At 37.9% G+C, this 24,186-nt stretch overlaps 1 protein-coding gene across 4 annotated transcripts in view; it reads right to left on the bottom strand.

Annotated features, from left to right (window-relative positions):
• DENND1A (DENN domain containing 1A) overlaps positions 1-24,186 on the bottom strand; it is a 4,751,104-nt gene that overhangs the window by 490,396 nt on the left and 4,236,522 nt on the right. For all 4 annotated transcript variants that reach the window (XM_044058260.1, XM_044058262.1, XM_044058261.1 and 1 more), the window contains exon 19: positions 9,113-9,244. In XM_044058260.1, coding sequence (XP_043914195.1) covers positions 9,113-9,244 — 132 coding nt within the window. The remainder of the gene's footprint in view (positions 1-9,112; positions 9,245-24,186) is intronic.

Genomic DNA, 24,186 nt, shown 5'->3' with positions numbered 1-24,186 from the left:
CTTATTGCTTTCATATATAATCAGCTATTGTGATTTCAACACACACCTGTGATTTTTTGTTAAATTTGCTCGAGCTACGAATAGATTTACAATGTGATAAATCTAGCAAAAGGCTATACAAGGACAACATACCACAATTGATTGGGTTGTTAGAGTACTAACTAAACTAATACTACAACTTTTAAAAAGAAAAACAGCTTTTTTATAGAGACCTGCTACAATTTCTGAAGGGTAGTGTGAGTTTGTTAATGTTCATAGGTTGTGGGGTGTAAAGGTATAAACCTTGATAAAATAAATTACTTAGGAAATAGGTGTCTCATAAAAAAGATGAAGAGTAGTCATCCATGTAGGGAAAACAGGTACTAAACACAGTGCCTCTGTTGACAGGCTATGGATGCAGTCCATAAAAATGCAAATATTTTTTAAAGTAAATCAGACATAATGAAATCATGAAACATTAGCAAAAGTGGGTAAAGAGGCATTCATTCAGCAACAGTGCACTAGAAAGAGAAAAGCATTATACTTGCATGTAAACGGTAACATAATATGCAATTCTCCAATTAACTTTAACTGTCAGATAGCTGCTGAAAAGGCTGCAGAGTGAAATCCCAGTGTTTTTGCAGATCAGCCATAGAATCTCCAGTAATACTAAGCAAAATAAAGTTTTTTTTTAATATGTGACTTGAAATTGTCAATAAATTAGTGCTGTGATAGTTTGCAAATATCAGTTATACAGACTGGATACAAAAATAGGTAGGATGCAAGGATGCAATGTACTCCTCACCTGTGTAAAATAAACAATCTACTGACTCAAACTTTCATCAGAAGAGAAACAAAGTTAACACTATATTCCAGAGTAAGGAAACATAAAAACTAAACAAATACAAGGGATATTCAGACACAATCATTTGCCATGGATATTCAGACACAATCATTTGCCATACTAACTGCTACACAGCAATTTATTTAGTAAGAGGAAAAAAGTTTGGAATCTAGATAAAAAATAAAAGGGGTAACATAGACATGATGGTAAACTAAAAAAAATCAAAATAGTAAGGTAAGTAAGGCTTGGATTATCACAAAAACTCAATATAAGAAGATTAAGCTTGGAGTTAGCTTGTCCTGGAGGTATGGGACAACCTTACTGCTAGCTTTTTTAGCTCTTTGTTTTGTTTTTTTGAATGGAGAGAAGAAGAGTTGTCTGAGTGCAGCAATGAATTCCATAGGCCAGCTCCACAGCTTGAGGAAAACACTGAGTCACCACACAATTAAGGTTATACTGAATGACCTAAACATCAGTGATGAAATGTACCAAGAGAACGTTTAAGCTAATGAGGGGGCATTTTCTGAGAATACAAAAATCTGTGGGCAGATTTTGGGAAGGTAAGGAAATGTAACAGTCAAGCCAACCCGAGGAATGAAACGCTACATAATGGTATGGGCATGCATGGACTGATCATGATGAAATAAAGAGAGTGCAATTCTGTAAGAACTAAACATAACATATGTTTGAGTAGAGATCACTATTGCAGTGGTCCTTACTTCTGGGACTTTAGCTGCAGAAGGTCACTTATTCTAGCCATCATACAGAGCTCAGCACCCTCCCCCTACAGATTGGACACAGGTCTATCCCTTAGGGATACAAGTTTGTTCCCTATAAAATTATGACATCTGCCTGTGTCATTTTAGACTTTCTTTCACAGAATGAATGGAGGGCATTTACCCTACTCAATCCAGGGGAAGTACTTAAGAATCCTAGCCAAGCAGACACACATGAATAACCTTCTTGGATCGCTGACTAAGAATAATACGGTTGCCCAAGGCTATACTGACCTCAGCAGGCCTGAGGCTCTGAAGAGGACGAAGGGAAGGTATAAAGGGATAGGGTTATCCCAGCACAGTATGTCCAAGAAGAGAATAATTGGATGATGGGAGGAAATCTGTATAGCAACAGTGATTTAGTCAAACTACTACTATTATAAGCAAGTTCTTACATAACTGTACGATGCTCTTTATATTGTTCACTGTTGCATTTACCCTTACTCCTGGGATGATTTCTAGAGCACAGAAAGCAAGGGTGGTGGACAGGTTACCCCGTAGAATGACATTTGCAAACCCAACTCTTGCCCTGGAAGCAATGTCTATAGTCCATAGTGTTTGGAAAAGGTGTGGACTGATGACCAGATGCTGCCTCAAGAATAGCTTGAGCACTTACCACCTGAAAGTCCACTATGGCTGTTGTACCCCCTATTGCTGTTGTCTCTTCTGGTCTCTTCTAACACCTTTTCAGAAGAAAATGTAATGTGCAAACCAATAAGAAATGGTCTGCTTGGAAACTGTTGTTTATTCTCCTTACTAGAACACAAATAGCTCATCTAAGATCATAATGCTCTTGCTCCCCCCCCCTAACTAGTATCTCAGTTGCCTTTGCACATCTAAGGAATGAAGAATTGTTTTTCTCTTGCTCTGGGGTTTGAGAAGAAATGGGGAGTAGAATAGTCAAACTGAGGGAGAATTCACTCACCATTTTTGATATAAATGTAGGATTAGTTTTACAACTGGAGCTGTCTTTATGAAAGACTGAAAATGGCTCTCTGCATGTGAGGGTCTAAAGCCCTAATATCCTTCTAGAAGACATGATGGTGAGTAATAAAGCAGAATCCCAGGTTAGATACATCACAGGGTGCTAAAACAAGGTTCAAATGGTGGTTTAGTCAACATTTCAGTATACAATTCAAGTTCCATGGTGGATCTGTAGCATTTCTGGGTGGCCATATAGGAAGACCTCCTTTGATAAATTCCTTAACAGGCTGTAGGGATGCTTGACAGGAGAGGGACTACATGTATAAAGAGTGAGAATTTTATCTTTTCAGAGGCATAAGCGAGGCCTGAATCACACAGCTTACTTCAGTAATTGCAAAATCATGCACACTGGTGTTGTGCTAGGGTCTTGATCCTTCACCTACCACCACAGGGAAAACTTCATTCATTTAGTTAAACATTATTTATTTATGACAGGCTTCCTAGCCTACTTAAGTATGGTCAGCACATTCTCAGAGAACTGGTACCTGAATAGTAAAAGGGTTAAATTATCCAGGCAGTAAGCTGTTGTGTTTTTAGACTGGGATGTAACAGGGTCTCCTGTCTTGAGTAAGAGATCCACTTGCAAAGTAAAGTTGCACCTTGGACATCTGAACCAAGAGGGAAAACCAATGCTGAATGGGTAAACAGGTGCTATTACAAGCCTCCATGTCCTTTCCTCCCTTGCTTTCTGGATCACCTTGAGGAGAATGTGGATCAAACAGTACACATACAATAGGAGGCCTGTCCATTTGAAGAAAACATCCACTGTCCAAGCTTCTATATGTGGTGCTCTGGAACAGAATTTCCTGAGATGTATGTTGCTATGACAAGCAAACACATTTATTTCTAGGACACCCCATCTGTCAATAATCTGAACAAAAACATCCTTGTGTAATATCCACTCATGGGGATTTGCAGCTGATCTGCTGAGATGGTCCACCACTGAGTTCAACTGGAACAGGATACATACTGCCCTTTGGTTAAACATTGTCAGGAGAACCATCTTCCTGGCTGTCATAACTCAGCCTGCACAAGGGGTAACCCATGAGCCCCTCCTTTCCTTGTGTTAGTACAAACATTACAGCACCGTCTATTGTTACCTGCAAAAAAAGTACAGCTGTGTAAGTTGCACTTACACATAACAGTAAATGATCAAATTCCTCACTGCTGCAGTAGACCTTAGGCTATATGGGTTATTTATTTAAGTGAAGGATCAGGACCCCAGAAGACAACTGGCCAGCTTCACAAAGCTCTGACTCCCTCTCACACCTTCACTCTGCCTGATATTTGGCTAGCCCTAAGGAATAAAAGAAGCAGTCAAAGTGAAGTTTTCATCAGATATTTCCTGCCACCTCAAGGAGAAGCATTTCTGGTACTTCACAGAAGCAGCAATAAGCTAAGAGCTTAATTTATGGCACACAATTCCTCACTGGGGAACCCCGCTGCACAGAAACTGTTTCCCTTTTAAGAAAATGCTGACTGCAAATCAGGCTAGATGTCTGGCCTTTTGCGGTTGAAAAGTCAGTATTAAGGACTATAGCAACTGTGATCTGTACAAAGAACATAGAATAACTTTACTATAAGCAGAGTTAAGTTGTCTGAAAATATACACAACTAGGCTCAAAACCAATGACAGCAGCAAGGCCTAACTGGTATTAATCTTACTATCAGGAGTCATTCATGCACCAGCACAAAATTCTGCATGGTCTTGCAAGTCATTGTTTTAATCATACCTCTCAATTGCCCAGATTTTTACAGAATGTCCAGATTTGACTAATATTTTTTTATGTTTCTTATATAATTTTTATTTTCAGGCAAATCACTGAGGATTGAAGTCACTAAATAATGACATACATATGAGTGTTAGACTTCATATCATTCAGAAAATGCATGCTAACTCAAATCCTGTTATTCTAGCAACTTTCTAAGTTTAACACAGCAATATTTAAAATCTGTCCCTATTTTTTGAGCCACTGTCTCTACATTATTTTAGGCTTTGCCCAGATTTCTTGTACTGAGAGGTTGAGAGGTATGGTTTTAATACATACATTGGACTGAGTCAACACTGAAGCATAGTAAGTCCATATAATAAGGTGACAGACTGTTAATCCACTGTGCAATACATGCTCAACTTCAGATCTCACCCATTCTAACACAGTGCTTCCTTGTTGAAGAATGACATTCTTTTTGGCAACTGAACTTATGAAGCTAGCAGCTAATTCAGCAACTGAGTTTGAGGCAGATAAGGAATAATGTCTGACTGAGGTAAAATGAGTCAGTAGGGAGATAAGGCAAAAGCAAGTGTGCATTCTGTTTTTTTTTTCAATACTAAGGAATGACCAGGATCTGTGATCCATTTCTCAATGAAAATAAAAGCCTGAGTCTTTGTAAGGAATGTTGTATGACAAAGCGTGTGTGTGTGTGTGTGTGTGTGTGTGTGTGTGTGTTGGGGGACATGTACTTACTGGATCAGGCTGGATGACCCATGGTGTTACTAACCCATATCCTTGTCAAATGATCTGACTGAGGCAAAATGCCACAGAAAGATGCAGAAAAAGTGTGAATGCAATGTAAAGTAGCTATTACAGGTACAGTAGATTAGTCATGGCAGACTACTATATTCTTTAGAAACTGATAAAACAGCTTCTTTTTCTAAGAAATATTAAAATTCATATTTTAAGTCTACTTTGCACATTATTCATTCTGCTCATGAATCCTAATGGGGATACTGCCAATATCCCTTCCAACAAAAACTAAACGAAAACTGCCATGATATGAAGCAAGAAACATGGTGAATAAAGTAGCAACATTCATTGACCACTTCTGCACAGCCTGTTCAATCATTTCAGGGAAACATAATAAGCTTCTGACAAAACCATTTGATGAAGAATTCAAAACATTATATATACCCTATGAAAGGGAGTGCATTCCCTGCACCTTTTCATATAGCTTCTTTTGAGGTCACCTAACATAACAGACCAGTTAAAATGATTTCACTGGAAATCTACTCAGTTGTTTGGATACGCTTAAGCAGCCTGTTCTGTCACAGAACATATCCAAAAAAATACATACTGATATACAACATGCATACTAGCTGGAACTTAACGAAGGTGGATATATATTACTGCAACATTTTATTTAAGGAGCAAATAAGGAAATAATAAAATGATACTGATACACACAACTTCCAGTAGAAGCTGCCAAGTATGTCTCTATTTTCTCTTCTGCTCAATCTGTGTACCTGTATAAACAAGTGGAGACATTTCATAACTCGTATCGTTTTAAGAAGATGTTTCAAGGCTAGTTCTGCAGTGCTCTGAACCTTAGGTAAAAAGAGACACTTTGAAAGGAGAATTAGCAAAACACATACTTACATTTTTTTTTTTAATTTAGTACTACATGGTCAAAAAATTTGGCTAAATACATTCTTCCAGAAGGCAGTTCATTGGTAACATGATACTCAGCAGAGCTGTAATACTTTAAAAGCTTATTTGAAAATATAACCTTAACTGAGTTACTTCTGGTGCACTTTGCCAAATGCCACAAATTTCTCTGGAGCATCTACAAATACCAGCTAGAGGTGGACAGGCCATGTACACCCCTGGAGATTGCCCCAACAGTATGTACTTTGACAGCATATGGTGTCTCTGCACATGCATGTGCTGGTTAGGTTGTGCAAAACCACTACTGAAGGATTTCCCTACCTAAATAGATGACCTTTTTTAAAGGTTGCTCTCCTTTATGTTGGATGCTAAATCAAATGAAGCATATGATTTATTTAAAATTAACATCTTTGAGTTGAAGTCTCTGAAACACAAACCTGCAACAAACTATCACGTGCATTCTGGGTTTTGCTTTTGCTACTTGAATTTTTAAAATCATAAAACAGCATTGCTAAATCTTACATTCTGCACTTGAACAAAATAAACACATAAGCAAATGCACTCCGTGTTAAACAGGCAAAACTAGTTAATATGTTATTGAAGCAAGAGCTACAAAACAGGTTACTATTCTTCCAGTGGTCATGTTTCCATTGTTCACTTTATAGGTTCTTCCTAGGATATTGATCTGTGAGGATCTAGTCTTACATTCCCATGCTAGTTTTTAGACCTTATACTTTGCATACAAATAACCCAGAAACAGGCTGAACAAGGGTATGTTGGAAAACTAAACAGTATACAAGAAAGTACTTAAGATAAAAACAAAAACAAAATAAAAGTGTGAAAATAAAACAAGGAAACACTGGAAGCAATAATTAAATGAATCAGTGAAGACTCCAGGAAAAGACATGCAAACAGTTAACCTGAGAAGCTTTCTTTCCTTTGCCCATCCCCCTTTAGTTAATCTGTCATGTAATGTAGAAAAGCACCCAGTATGGGACAGCTAGCTGCCGGCTCACTTACAGCACGCTGATTAAGAATGTTCAACCAACAGCAAACTGCAGACCTTTCCAATGAAAATAAATAGACTGTATGCAAATGTGTTTGTCACTATGACAGCATGTCTCAATTAAGGCATCTCACTGCTGTTGGTAGGCTCCAACTCCGCAGTTGTACAGGAGAGCAGGCTGCATTACTGATACACAGGGCTTGACCCTAATCCGCATGCATGCATTTTAAAAATCCTGCCTTCACCATGTACACTAGCATAATGCTAGCAGACATGTAAAGCAAGTGACAAACGATAAAAAGCCTGTTTTATCATCTAATATATCCACAGTCTGCTGAATGCACAGACAGCTCTTATTTATGTATGTATATATTTTCCAGAGCTGTAATATCCTATAATGTGAGCCTTTTAACAATATAATGCAAGTGTTATTTTATAAGCAATTAACCCATTCGGTTTTTCATTTTGAATGCTTGTTGACTTTATTAACCAAATATGCTGATTAAACACACACACACACACACACACACACACACACACACACACACACACACACACACACACAAACACATTCATATTTTAAAGAAAATATTGCAAGGTACAGGTTATCAAGTTACCATACCCTTATAAAAATGTTAGAATTAATATTGTAGTATTCTGTGTGCCTCTTTTATTGTATTTCTTTTGCTGAAAGAAAGATGCTCAATGGCATGTCTTCACTGAAATAAACTTTGTGATAAATATGTACAGATGGACTAAGCAGTGTTTTTTATTGCAGGGGAGGACATGACAGATGTAAACTTAAGTCAAGCTATCGCCTATAAACACGAAAGCAGTTTCTGTTTGTACAAATAAACTTGCTCAAGATTCCAGAGTAAATTAAATGTTTTTTCTTGCATTTTATCCAAATATCATACATGCATACAACAGTACTTACTGCCAACTTACCCACATGCACAGTTTTCAATTTCTAAGAAATACTTAAAACACTGTTTTTTGTTCCCATAAGCATCAGTGACAATGCACCCCAATGGCCCTCTGTAAAGGGCACTCATTCCTTTCTTCCATCATTTATTTATTTATGTTTTGCTGACAGTGTTAGCCCTAAAAAGCCCCTCTTCAGAAGGGACCTGGGAAAAGTAGTGCAAGAAAATGACATACTAAATTCAATGCAATAGCAATTTTACTGCACATTAACTGAAACAGAGCATCCTTCGAAGAAGCTAGCTCAGTAGATAACACGTTAGTATATACACAGAAATAGCACATCATTAGTCATAGGTTTAAAACAGACATGAATCTGTAAGGAAATTTTTTTTTGAATAACTGCATTTTTCAAATTATTAAAGTTGGACTGTAATGTTGATTGATAGAGGGTAGAAAAAGTACAGGAGGTTTAACATACATGCTTGAAAGAACATTTGAGAAACTTGAAGGTGAAAAAGTAGTTTTAAACTAGAATATGTGATTTTAACTAGACTGGTTTGTACAAATTAGAGAATACAATTAATTACAAAGAAATTTAAAGTCAGAGTCTGAAATAAAATTTCAGATAAGTAAACTGAATATACATTTGTATAAAAAGGTTAACTATTGTTTCATATTTAAGACATAATACTATAGTAGTACAGTGTGTGTTTTAAAGGTTTGGTTAAAGGTATCAGAATTGTCCATTTTATGCCGTTCTGTTAGTTTTGGGGTAACTGAACTCCATTCTTTAGTAGTTGGTGCTCTACCTTCATATTTTGCATTGGCTTCCTGGGTTTGTAATAATTTAATAGATACAACCCCCTCCTTTCCACAAAAAAAAAAAAAAAAAAAATCTGCAGACAGAGCACCACATATCTTTTCCAAAGAAGGGAAATCCATACCCCTAGAGTAATGTAAAATGGAGACGTCTGTAATGATATTATAAAAGGCATATTTATTTAAAAAAGCATTAGGTTACCTTAGTGCAGATAAATGCTAAATAATCATAAGTGTGATCAAGCACTGCAGTGTGTTAGTATACCTGTCTGCAAAGGCATGACATGTTGACATGCTGGTACGGACTTGTTTTCTCATATGTCATATTTTTGTGGTGCAGTGCTATGATGTCAAAGCATAAAAATGTAGAATACATAAGTAAAGAAATGCTCACCTGTCCAAAATGAACTGTGATGGGTCGGCGGTCATCTCTCTGCTTGACTTCCTTCTTTTCAACCAATGGGGATGGCACAGCCCTTTGTTGTGAATCTTCAGTGGCAGCTGCATAGCCATTCTCCGCAAAGTCCTGTATTTTGGGAAAAGGTGATATGCATGGCCAGGAATACTCTTGATTAAGGGTAAGGGATAAACAGGAGGTAGCATGATGCAAAGCTGACTAGGCATATGGATGTTAGGAACAAACAAAACAGTGAAAAGAAGAAAGTCACAGTACAGACATTCTAAAAGCAGCACAGAAAGCATGTTGGCTGCCAGTTCTTTTTCCTTTTCTAAGCAGAACATTCTTCAGTGTTTACTGACGATATAAGCACTAATGTCACTAGAAAGTGGAAGCCAAAGGTCACTGTACCTATAGCTTAAATATACAGTGCAGTGATGTCTGAGACAGCACTCCCATAGTATGTGAATTCCGCTAAGGAGCACCACTTAAAACTACAGGCAGAAAGGGCACATCATTTAATACTCTATATGAAGCAGTACTACTTGTACAAAAATCATTTAGGAGTTATGGGGAACAAAATGCCATACAGATACACAATTATCTGTACTTTGTTTATTATTACCAAAAAACAAAAAAGCTGGAAAGAAGTGAAGAAAGGCCAGCTTTGCACAAGAGCTATTAATGAATAAACAGCAATAAGCGAGCAAAAACATTTATGCAAACTTCAGAATTTATTAAAAAAGGGGATACTTACTACTCCCAAATAATTTCGTTCAAAGTACTTGAACCACCTTACATACTGAAAAGGATAAGGTTTACTCACTGAACCACAAAGAGCCATATTTTGGTCAATTATAGAAAATAATATTCTAATGCAGCTACACACATCTTAGTATTTTGATTACAATCATTTGCAAGCAGAGAAACATAGTATCATTAACAGTGTGTTACTTAAGGATTTCCACATTCTTGGTGAAGTACAACTTACTTTTGGGCTAATATTTCTGTTCTAACAATGATGCTCACTTTTAATTTGTTTGAAATGTAAGCAAACTTTTTCTTTCTCAACGTTTACTCATATTCCCTTTAAAATGTTCCTCTGCCGGAGATGTACAATATCTAGCATCTCTGAGGAGCTCTATCTCACAGTATCAGTGTATATTAAAATTTTCCATAAGCCATGGGTAACCTCTATGTGGGTCAATCCAGCAAACCACATTTGCAATTCAAACAAAGGTTAGTGCAAGTACAGGGCACAGCAGTATCCTGATTATACCAAAGAGGTCATCACTGCTACGCAGAAATGCAGAAGGGGTTATCTTGGCTCCTCCACATATTAACTGCCTTGTTGTTTTATGGATGTAATGCAAGACTAAAATGGATGGAATTTTTTTAATACTGCTGATTTAAAATATCACCACATAAAACAGTATTCAAATTCCTTAAAATATTATATTCTGACCTCATAAAGACTTCCTCAAAAGTCCAAAATACAAAATGGTTCTGGAAAAAGCAAAGTACTGCACTCTTGCTTGTATCCAACATAATGAAATTCTCAGATGACTGAATCGCGTAGAAAGCCATGAGGTTACTCCAAACTGATAAAATTAATATGAACAAGTGAGAATATGCTAAAACCTTCTTTGAGGTCTACAATATTGAATTGCATAATGCAGGTTTCAATTTGCTTTGCCTCAACAGCATGCCTCACAGTGTGAGGCCAGGTGTTTTCACACAGCTACATAAAACTGTTGTTACAGCCACATGCACTATATTCTTCAAGGTCCTGCTGTAAATACAAAAAGCCGATTTGATAGTACTATTAAATATTTTATTCATTTGAATAAATGATAATTTTATTGTATATAAATATTTTAAAAACACACTTGTGAAGCATAAAGTTCAGAGCTCGTTTATCTAGCTGGGGAAACTCAAGGCTATGTAGTCCAGTTTTGTAAAGCTACCACACTGAGTCAGCTGTGTTTTATTTCAATGGTTTTGTTAACATCCTGTAATACTGTGACAGTCTTTTGGTGTTTTACCTGGGACAGTGTGTGATGGCATCAAATATTTTGTGCATTTCATAAACAGAGTACACAAACAGCCATAACTAAGGTATGAGGCAGATGCTTAATGTCAACTGGCACAATCCATGGCAATGTATGAAACATAATTAATGGATATTACGTTAATGCAATAGTTCATCAAGCCCCTGCCCTGGATATGTTATGTTGCATGAGGTGCAGCCAAGTGTCACAATGTTTTCTGAGGTTAATTAAACTGCATATTAACATAAGTCCTGTGCTTATAGCTGGATCTATATTTGTTTTCCTAATTGTAAAATTTACTAATGTGAAAAAAGTGTTACTTAAAACAGTCCGTATGGCAGGAATCTTTTTGATTGGTGTTGTACATTAAAAAGGCAACCAAACTTGCATGTGACTAGGAGTCAGACTAAAGCTAAATGTATCTAGTGCATGTAATTCATGCTTTCAGCTCTAAGCTGTAAACACATAGAGTCCACCTATAAAGAACATGCACATCTATCATTCTACTAAGGAACCAAAGTATCTGCAATTCTATAAGCTCTAGCAACACTTACTTAAGGGGAAGCTCTTATATCCCTATTGTGTGTGTGTCTTTCGACTTTTCTCAGTTAGGGGTCGCCACAGCGGAACTCCGGTCCGCTAATGATTGTCAGTAGATTTTACGTGCCGAGTTGCCAGCCCTGACGCACAACCTTCAACGAAGGTACGCCCATTCACGCATGTCTCCACACAGAAGATGCTCTAGCTGAGAATCGAACAGGACAACGTCTATCTGTGGGGTGACAACGCTACCGCAGCACCACCACCGCAGTCTCTTATATCCCTATTACAGAACTTAAATTTATATAACCTAAAAGACAGGAAATTCTCAAGAAAAAGACATATCTGCTTTCAACTTAAATTTGAAACATCCTGACACATTTATACTGTAATCTATCAAACTATACTACTGTTGTAACATTAGTCTGATATACATTGCTTGGGTCATTCTCTCTATGGAAGCAAGACTGTGGAGTGACTACTATGACAAATACTACGATTATAAATGTCCACTGCACAAAATGCACAGAAATCAGTAACGCAAAACACCCAAAGAAATGAATATAAGCCCAGCAAAGAGAACAGTATAAGCGATGCTGAAAATGTACAGTAAAGAAAGTCAGCATAAAATTACTGTGAAATCACAAAAAATAATGCACAAAAATAAATATGTTGTCTCAGACAGTTGTACCCTCAGATAAAATGAAGACAGTGGTAGCATGTTCAATGCATCCTGATCTGATGCAATCAAAGTTTTTACACCAAGTTAAAACAGACACTACCCTTACAAAGAATATGGCCATTTTAAGTAAGTCTGCAGTCACACACGGAGACTGACATCTCATGTGCAGCATTACTAGTAAAAAATCACTTTGAAAAAACAGAGGTTGTGTTTTTTTAAGTAAATTGTGCCATTTTAGTTAGCTCTAAGTACAATATTGGACAACAGAAGACCTTTTTGAACAATCTGTACAGGGCAGTTCAGATCACACTGCCATGTGTTATCAGTGAACTGTTGGCAAAACTACTAAACAATGCACAGTGGTCTGAATCAAAATAGGTAAAAGTTATTGTACAATATCTGCATTGTTTTCCAATATTCTTTTTTCAGTGGTAGAATAATTATATGTAACTTTGGATATTGTCAGAAGCAGCCACATTAGCTTCCCATAAGAGTTTATGGACTTATAATTTAGCTTTTGATAATTATCATGAAGCTTTCTTTATGTTATCAGTTTCAGTTGCACAGTATTCGCCCTTTCAAGTTTATTTTTGAGTAAAAGTAGTTACAATCACCAGAAAGACTTGGGTTAGATGAAAAAAATGGCTGTACTTCTTTTTAATTGGCATGCCCAAAGCACCTTGTAGTGCCAGCAATTTTATTACTCTATGTTATAAGGCACAGCAGGTGTGTTAAGAAGCATGTTACTATAAGGGTATTCAGATTTTAACAACTGGTAAGAATCCAGTGTTACAAAAACCCTTATAATGATATTCATTAACAGTGCCCCCAGCAAAATATATTCAATGCTTCAAGCACCTGGGATATGCTGTGGCATCTCTCTCTCTCCCTCTCAGCGGAGAATTTAGAATACAGATAACCCAGCTCTTCTGGCCCTTTATATTTGTCATCTACATTTATAATGCTCTGTTTTATATAGCTGTTACCAAAATTATTTAGGGGCCGTAAGGTATTTAATGAGTTAAACCAGATTAACAAGAACACCAGCAATTACACATACATGTATTTTTATTTGCCAAAGAAAGCCCCGAAGTAAGAAGAAATAGAAGTTTGCAAAAATAAACTCATCACACTTGGATGCAAAGAGAAATGGGAGATGACCACTGTGAATACAACATAAGAGAAGGAAATGCTGCTTGTTTGCTAAGTGCATTTTCACACAAGAACATGAAAACAAACAAAAGAAATGTGCATTACATTCCATTTCAAGTAAAACTATAGCAACATAAGAGAAAGGTCTCAGCAAGCAGAATTATTCTACAGTGCCAGACTGCTGGGGTTTTTTTACGTTCTTTTAATGAAGGGATTCAAAAAACAAGTATTAGTGCAATTAAGAGTATGTATCTTGGAACTACTGTCCACCAAAGTTCTGTAAGATCATTTTTTTATCTCCCTGAGCTCACTATGTCAGCTCACTAATGCAGTGGCATACTGCCTGTCTGTGATTGTAGGATACCAAGTCTAGGAATGGCTAAGAGAAAGGCCTGGCAATCTACTTCCACATACCTCCCATGAAAGCCACATAACTGTCCAAAGAGTCACCAAGGAGTCAGTCACAACTCAGTGGCAACACACACACACCACAAACAAGCTCTATACAAAGACTAGGACTTTCAGTTACCCAAAGGTTACTCTGAATGACCCGACAGGCTTGCTTTACGTTATGACTTATCTTTATTGACTACTATTTCGCTCATTCTTTTTTGATTGAACTTGTTCCTGTTTGCTATTCATAATACTGCTCTTGTGAGCCTGTAACTAGATTGCTAGCAGTAAAAGAAAAATGGCTCTAATAATAATGGTTTGGAAACTACATGTAGCCTGGCACAGTGGATGACTCCCAATTGATAATGAACTTATTATACAGTAGTAGCAGTTCAACATGCACTCTAAAAAGCATGATTTTGTACCATTTGGATCCACATGCTTATTTAAAAAAATGTTTTAAATTCAGTGAGATGCTTTACAGACAATGTCTACTATTAACTCCACTTTAATATCGCTCACATAGACCAAAACACCAGTGCACAGGTAATACTGACAGACAAAGGCAGAAGAACAAACAGGAAACATTTATTACAATACAAAACAAAAATGCTTAAATTGTATTCTCCACTTTTTACAGTGGTATTCCTCTTGAATTTGAAATACTTGGGGTCTGACGATGCTGATGCATTTATGATGCAAAGAAACTGAATTATTAACAAAATTATTTTTTTCTAGAGACTTCTTTCCTGACCACAGATGTGGCCATCTTCATATCAGGTAAGTAACGCAAATAAAATTAAGAAGCTTCAATACAGTTACAATGAGGAATGCTGGTTACATTACACAAACAATAATGCCCAACAGGGTGGGTGTTACTGTGTAAATAACTCCTGCAAAGGGGTGTTATGTACACAGCAACGCACACCCTGGAGGGTATTATTGCACTTAGAGAATGGGCTATCTGTAAAATTGTTATGTTTTAATTATTTTTTACTACTATATTTTTATATACATTTTTGATGTAAAATAGCTCCTCCACCTAATGTTTCAAACTTGCTGTTGTATATGTAAACATTGCTGGAGGATGCATTTTACATCCAAAATATATTTTCAAATAATATCCAGATATTTGCTTCATTTTTTGTGTCCTTTACTCCTAAAATGTATGATTTGCTGTCAATCATTGGGGATTTAACTCACTAAATAATGACATACATTTGAGTTTCAGACTTCATTTCCTTCAGAAAATGCATGCTAACACAAATCCTGTTATTCAAGCAACTTTGTAATTTTATAAGAACAATATTTAAAATCTATTCCTATTTTCAGCCTTTGTCCCCCCCTTATTTTAGACTTTATCCAGATTTCTTGAGCTAATAGGTTGAGAAATATGCAAACGTGTCAACTGTGCTGCCACTGTTCGCTCGCTCTTACTCACTTTCTCTCTCTCTCACACACACACACACACACACACACACACACACACACACACACACACACAAAGAAATGCACTTGTGGTTCAGAAAAAGCATGCTAACATGAGATCCTGTTATTCAAGCAATCTTCTAATTATATAAAAGCAATATTTAAAATCTGTTCTGATTTTTGAGCCCTTGTTCCCCCTTTGTTTTAGGTTTTATCCAGATTTCTTGAGGTAAGAGGTCGAGTAGTATACAAACCTCAACTGCTACGGCTGCTACTGTCACTGCTCGATCACTGTCACTCTTCACACACACAGACAACACAATTTCACCTTCATACCCGCATACACTCACACACACAGACAGAAACACACACACACACTTTTTTCTTTCTTATGTTTCTTTAAATTTTACACTTGCTAAACAGAAAAGGTACTGCTTAGCGAGTGTAAAATAATGGCTCGAGCAATCTCACTCGCACTTTTGTGCATGCATACACACACACTTTTCTATTTGTTTTTTTAATTTTACACTTGCTAAACAGCAAAAGCGCTGCCTAGTGAGCGTAAAATAATGGTGACTGTTAGGCTACTTTCAGTGAGCTCCAGGTCAACTTACTATACTGTCCTGAAACTGAAAACTCATTTTACAGTGGACATTACCTGTAGATTAACACACTGCTGAAGAATGTTTGCTCTCCAATTAGGGTGCCGATGTACAGGTCGACCATTCTTTAAAATGTAATAACAAACAGACGAAAAACATTTTTCTTTGTTAGACATACCTCTTAAATGCTATGATTTAGGCATTGTGCTATGACGTTTGCTGTCAGATTTAACATTGCTTCTTCTAAACTTATCAATTTTCTTCATAAAACTCTATACTGTATATGTTTACATACAATATTAGATTACTAAACTAAGTATACAAAAAATTATTTACTACTACTTACAAGAGCCTAATGTATGAAAGCATTCTTTTCTGAAAGTTAAAGAAAGGGCTGTTTGACTCACTGCTAATAAAGTCTGCAAAAGTGACGTGACTTTATCCTGCTCTGTTTATATACCCCATCACTGTAGCATTATTAGTAGTTTATGCAGTACCCATAGAGTTAAACAATATTTGAATGCAAGCAGCACTGGGACAATGGCTAACGTTTATTAATGGGGTGATATGCATCACAGTTTGAGACATGGACAAAACCCACAGATTCATAACAGACTTCAGATGCACAACCCAATCTATTTACTGTTTGTTGACTTGGTTTGGGACTGGTACAAGGCCCTTTTCACCCCCTGCCTGGGGGTTACAGCAATACATATAAAGACAATAAAATAAAACATGCTAAAATACAGACAGATACACAGTTTTACCAGAAGTAGATAAATACAGTACAAAAATAGCACTACAATGCAATTAACATTCTAACATTAACATACTAACCACATTAATCTATATAACTTTACCCAACTAATCTAAACTCCCACCCGTACAGATAAAGCCACCAAAAGGGAATCCGTATTGGACTGGATACTCACTAACCAACCCAATGCTGCTCACCAAAGTGATAAACTACCTAATTCTCTCAGTGACCATAACCCAACTTTTCTACTTCGACACAAGCTTAAATGTAACAACCCACCCTCCTTTCTACAAACCTGTTCCTACAAAAACTTCCCCTTAGACCTATTTACTGACATTAAAATCCTGTAACTGGGCTCCCACCACAACTCGACCCCTGGACAATGCAGTTGAGTTCTTTAATTCCACATTCCTAACAAACCTAAACCATCTAGCCCCAATAAAAACAATTAGAGTACGTAGTAATCCTGCCCCCTGGTTACTTAAAACCACTAAAGCCTTAGTAAAACAAAGGGGCAAAACATGGAAATCCTGGAAACGACTTAAAACAGCCACAACTAGACAAACCTACCTTGAACTTAGAATAAGGCAAAAAAGCAGGTTAGGCTAGACAAACAAAATTACTACTTAACCGTACAAAATAAATATAGTAACAACCCACAGAAATTCTGGGCTGCAGTGAATGGCATCCTCCAACCTGGAAAAATCACTACACCACCATCAAACTAGAAGGTACCAACCTTGATATAGCATCCAGCTTTAACAACTACTTTACCTCCACCATCCTAAAACTAATAAACAATACTAACCCCACTACCCCCCTACCAACCATCAAAACCAAACTAAATTCCACCCCCTTTTCACTCAATCCAGTACCTACATCAACCATCCAAAAACTCCTTGCCAAACTGAAGCCAACCACCCTTGCTGCCGACAACCTCCCAGCCAAATTCCTCCAGCTTGCATCTAGGGCCATATCTTACCCAATCTCAATATTAATAAATAGATCCATCAACGAGTGCTATGTTCCATCACTATGGAAAACCTCATACATCATTCCCCTTCATAAGGGTGGCACCTCCACTGACCTATCTAACTACCACCCCTATCAAAAATCCTCGAAAGATGTATCCATCACCAACTCCTGTCCCATCTACTCTCCAACAAACTACTTTCACAAACTCAACACAGATTTCAACCTGGCCATAGCACCACCACTGCCCTCATTAACTTCACCAATACCATAAACACATACAGAAACCAAGGGCAACTTGTTTCTGCCACCTTCTTAGATCTATTAAAGGCATTTGATACAGTTTCACACAATAAACTACTATCCTCCATTTCCAGAGTGAACCTCGATAATGCTACACTACAATGGTTCTGTAGCTACTTAAGCTACCGCTCTCAATCTATAAAATGGCACAACTCCCTTTCGTCTCCTCTCCCAGTCAAATGTGGTGAACCGCAAGGTTCAATACTTGGTCCCCTTCTATTCAATGTCTTTACAAACTCACTCCACTTAGCAACCACAAAGTCCAACATTATCCAATATGCAGATGACACTACTCTTATCTCTGCATCTGATTTCCAGCTGCTACAAATCCGAGCTCAGAAATAGAAAACAGGCTAAACAATTCACAGCCAATATTGACCCCTAAAAAACACAACTAATGCTATTCAGCCCAACAAAGACCTTTGATCCCACCTTCTCCATTCTTTCAGCCAATAAGATCCTCATAACTCCTGTTTCCGAGGCCAAACTACTAGGACTTACAATTGACCACCAACTTAAATTCAATAAACACATATCCCTAACCATCTCCAAAGTCACCAAAAAACCTGTCTGCCTTTATCGTATCAAATTCCTAACCCCTGATTCCAGAACTGCCATAGCCAGAACTCATCTCCTATCAGCTCTACTCTATGCATCCTCAGTATTAATAAATCTAAATAAAACTGACCTTAGCAAACTCTCTATATGTTACAACAAAATAGCTAGGTTTGCAACTAGTGCTAAATCACGCTCTCACCACTGCCCATCCCTACATAAACTACACTGGTTAGAATTCCCTAACCTACTTCACTACCACCAACTTATTTTAGCCCACCAAATACTGTGCCATCCTGACAAAACCCCTGCCCTAACAGGCCTAGTAAACCTCCATAGTAAAAAAAGGGAACTTCGATCTAGTAACAAAGCCCTAGTAGAAGTCATTCCATGTAAAAATAGCTCAGGGGAATCTCTATTCCCTTATGAAATTGCAAAAATATGGAACACACTACCCCCACACCTCAGAAATCAAAACCAATCTACCACGTTCAAAAAACTCCTCAAATTACAACTCTATGAAAACCATTTATGTAACGGCAATGACCCTCCCTGAACCCACCTCTACTACACTATTACTATCCATAGCCACCCTTACTGAACAGGTTTCCACAGCCTTGTACTCTACCCTATGCAGATTTAACTCAATGTAATTACCTCTCATACATTTCTTCTTTTTTCTCCTCTTCTATGAAGATAATTGTATATATAATGTACTTAGGCTCACCTACATAGCTTGTATCAGTTTTTTTTCTTCTAAATAACATGTTATGTAACCTTGTGGAGTTTTTCTCTACAGGACACCAATGAAAAAGGACACCTGGTGTCCAGTCGGACAATCCTGGTAACCAAATGTTAATAAATAAAATATTAAACATTACAAAATCCTCTGTCTAGAATGTAAGGACCGAGTATGTAAAATATAAAAATAATAATACTTTGGAGAAACATACACTGATTGTTGCAATGACAATGGAATTGAAGAGCAGGGACTTTGGTATCAAATAAATAAATGTACAATTACTACTACTACTATATGCAGCTATATACAGAACAATTAAAGCCCCTAGGGAACTATATGGTAAGTAGAATGGCTTGTAAAATGTAAAAACACATAGATATACAGTAGGCTTTAACTGCCACCTCTGAAGCATTTGTATTTGTATTCTTCACACAGATGTGACTTTTTTGAAAGTTGGCAAACCATCTGTGTATTGGGATAGACAAAGGATACAGGAGCAAGTTTGAGAAAGCATTTTTCAAAAATGGCAGTTGTTTTTGACTGGATATGAGGATTTCTGCTTATTAATTGGAATGTAACAAAGATCAGAGTATTGAGTAAGTTAGAACTTGCTGGTACTATAAGGCACTTAGCCTTCTGTATGGTGCTGCAGCGATGCTCTTTAATGTATGATAAATGTATAAGTCACAGTATTTTGTTCTCGGCAATTTGATATTACATGGCATTGAAATCAAACAATGCTGAACCTAAGCCAAGGGCACCTGCCATTGGTACTTGTGTCAGCAGTGCAGACATGAACAGTTTCCCTAAGTTTAAGGGGAAGTGCAGCCATCCACCATTACAGTTCCTTCAGCAGTACTTTATTCAGTGAAACTACCAATCAACGAGATCCAGTGATTGATACGAAAGAACCCTGAGATATTTTTGCATCACCTGTTAAGATAGACGTCTGTACCATCATGACATTACCTTAAATATGACCAGTACCAATAGGAGGAATAATCCAAGCAATAAGGTGGACCATGTCATTGTCTATTGCAAGAAAGGTGTCATGGTCTAGATAATTTCTTCAGTCACAATGCATCTCGACAAGTACTCAACAATGTACTCTAGAAAGCCCTCCATTACATCAGATTTCTTTAGATGATTACTACCCCATACAGTCTAAAATGGAATTACCATATTCAGACTGCCTATTGGCTAGACTTAATTTGAATTATTTCGTCATCTAAGTATAAGAAAGTGAGAAGCTTTCTGAAGATATAGGCAATCTCCAACTCTTGACTCCACACACTTTGGCTTTGTCAAAGGGAGATTCTGGCTGCTGAACCTGGTTGACTTCCTCGAGGCAGTCACCAAGGTTGTGGATGAGGGTAAGGCAGTGCATACAGCCTGCCTCGGCTTGGCCAAGGCCTTTGATACCATTCCCCACTCAGGTTTCGTTGATAAACTCACCAAACTAGGCATCAATCCTCACATCACTAGGTGGGTTGCAAACTGCCTCACAAACAGGACCCACAGAGGGAAAGTTTTGGATTCCAAGTCAAACTGTCAACCAGTCATGAGTGGAGTCCCACTCCTGTTTGGCATCTACTTCTTAGAAGTCCAGGCCAACACAGAAGGACTCTGGATGACCAAGTTTGCTAATGACTGCAAGCTAGGAGTCATTATCGACTCTCCAACTGATGCAGACATCCTACAAAAGGGCCTCTCTGAGACCAATGACTGGTGTCAGAACCATGGTTTGAAGCTTAATGCCAATATATGTGTTATCATTCCCCTTTGGAAAAAACTCAGTTCCCATGAATTACCATGTTGGTGGGAGCCCACTGAACACTGAAGTTGCCATAAAAGATCTGGGCACCCAGATCGACAGCCACCTCACCTTCGACCACCACATTGCCACTGTGGTCAGAAAGTCCTTCTACATGGCACATCTTATAACCAAAGGTTTCGCATCCAGGAAGAAAGAGGTCATCATCCCCTCTCTACTCATCCCTCATTAGACCAATCATCGAATATAACGCCCCGTTTGGCATGTACCTGACCAGACACCTACAACAGCTGGAGAGGCCACAAAAGTACCTTACAAAAAGGATCCTAGGCCTTCAACACATGTCCTACATGGACAGACTCAATAAACTTCAGCTGTTCTCAGTCTTGTATCGTCTACTTAGAGGTGATCTCTGCTTGACTTGCAAAGCCATGTCCGACCCAGCCCTACTTGAAATGCTACACCTAAAGAAATCCCAATCCCCCCCACGCTACATGGTCCAGAGATCACAGCCGCATTACCACAATTAACAGAACATGCTGGAGGGACAGGTTCATTTCCCAAAGACTGCTCATACTCTGGAATAAGCTTCCCATTCATGTCAAGCAGAGCACCTTGCTGGCCCCCCAAGAGAAATTTTGACGAGTGGATGTGTAACAGAAAGTTCACTCCAAGGATCACTCCATTTGCCCTACTGGATAGGGGCACTGTGAACTAACATCGGGTGGCAAGGTGCCTGGGCAATTGTTTGGGGGCTAGGCTTGTAAAGGCTCCAAGGCCATTAGCCTGGTACACACCTATGAACATGGTTGAGGCTAGGCACCTAAATGAAACTCTTAGGTTACAATATCATACAGCTTCACTGTAATCTAAAAATGACCCCCACCCCCCAACTTTAAATCTCACATTTCTGCGTAGATCTTGGGAAAAAAAAAAAAAAACAGAACATATCAATAAGTATCTTGCAGATCCATGTTGGCCATCCAGAGTCCCTTGAATAATAAGAGCAGAATAATCGGGTTTATATTATATCATCGAACGCTTAAAAAAGCGAACGATGAATAATCAACCCCATGTAAGCGAAAGCTTACAATCTCAAAAGCTCAGAAGAGCAATTTTTTTCCCTTGGAAAAAAATCACTGTTCCAAAAAAAAAAAAAAAAAAAAAAAAAAAAAATTGAAAGAATACATAAAGTGGGGGGCTTCGCGCCCCACACTCCCCCTACTTAAACATACCAACTCCGAGAGCACACTACAGTGCTGAAGATGACAAAGCAATGGAAGTAGCCAAGCAAATTATTTCCCTGGGAAAAAAGCTGCTCGACTATTTTGCCTTTTCGTTGTTTTAAGTTCAACCAAGACACTTTCGATAGACTGCGTCTTCGGTCATCTAACAGGAACCCGAATAATCTCATAACGTACCATCCTGAATTTCAACTTGAGGTATTTGCTCAATCAGGGCATATGAATGACTGGCCTCCAATTAGTGCTGCCTCTCACTGAAACTAATAATAAACTTGAATAATACCCCATTCAGCTTGTAAGCTCTTCATAAAGCTATTCTTAACTTTTGGCATAAACGGGTCTAGCTTTGTTTAGTAAATATTTCCCTCTTTACAAATGAAAGCAAGAGAATGATGGCATGCTGAAAGACAAAGAAGAATGGAAAAAAACACTTCACTGATGTAAGACTAGAGAGGAAGGAGATTTAGCAGGAAACTACAGTTGTGCACCTAAATTTACCATAACAGTGTATGTTCGAATGATTACTGCTGCAAGTAGCCTTAGCTATATGGCTTTTATCCTGTTAATGATATTAGCCAGCTTCCAATTCTTCACAGCGCCTTCCAAGTGACCAAACTATCAGTCAGCTCAAGCTCAGCTGACTAAAAAAAGACAGGTTTCGGCATCAAGCCTTTCAGAGTTTTTATGCCAAAAGAGAGAGGGAGGCTAAGCCCTGAAAGGACAATGTTAGGAACAACAATGGGGGTGGAGGGTGGGGCAGTTACTGCAGCAGTGATCATTGAAACATCTAGCATCTACTGTCACTCTAAGTTTACTTGCATACTATGTTCATCATACTGATCACTGCTGCAGCAGCATGAGTAGATTGCACTAGCTTATTACATTTGGGAGGTGGAAAGAGAAGGGTCCAGGAGCACCTGGAGAATGGTCCTAGCAAAGCCTGATCTAGACAAATAGAAGAAATCAAGTATATAATGTTTTGTAAAGGTATGTACAAAGGACTAACTTGCTGCTTCTAGAACACTTCTAGAATATAACCCTTTCCAAAAAGCTGTAAATGAAGACAAGGCCCTGATAGAGTGGGCCTTGACCATGCCTGGAATAGTTATATTCTTGTGAGTAAAACAAAAAGTAATAACCTTAGAAAACTATTTGGAAATAGGTAACCATTTGAAATTTTGGGACCAGCAAGAGTAAGTCCCAAATATGGAGACTGAATGGCCGAAGGAAAGCATTTACATATAATAAATATGAGATGCCATTTCTCGGAATATTCCCTTTTCTCTGAGGTATGACGATCTTGGATTTGGCATATATATATTCAGGGACTGTGAGAGGGGCTTAGCTCCCACATGGGGAGGGGGTGCATGGGGGGGACTTGCCTTCCCCTGAAAAAAGAAGTTTAAAGGAGAAGAGCAATTTTTGGGATTCGGTCTTCTCCTGTGTTTTCAGTCTTTCTCTCGGCTTCACGCCACTCAGCATTTCGAGTGTCAACATTTCAATAGGGACCCTTGGAAATAGTCTGTTTTGATACATGCTGTCCCTTCTTCTTACCTAAAAAAAGGAGTAAACAGTTGATCCAAAGATCTGAAAGATTTAGTTCTGTCAAAACAGTACCAGAGTTATCTGTGGACATCTACGGTATGGAGTATCCTTTCGCCACCATTTTTAGGTTCAGGATAGAAAACAGGGGATGGATAGTTTGGATAAAAGTAAACTTGGATACCACTTAAGGCATAAAAGAAGGATTAGTTCTCAAAGAAACCTTGTCACTGTGAAAAATGTGAAAGGGATGACTCACCATAAGAACTTACAACTCTGATACCCTTCTTGTAGAGGTCAGAGGAATCGGTAAAACAGTTTTCTATATTAAGAA

Source organism: Protopterus annectens, chromosome 16.part0 (genome assembly GCF_019279795.1).
Source record: "Protopterus annectens isolate FY-2018-M chromosome 16.part0, PAN1.0, whole genome shotgun sequence".
NCBI classification, from domain to species: Eukaryota; Metazoa; Chordata; order Ceratodontiformes; family Protopteridae; genus Protopterus; species Protopterus annectens.
Note: the sequence above shows the minus strand (reverse complement) of the source record. Positions and strands in the feature narration are given on the sequence as shown.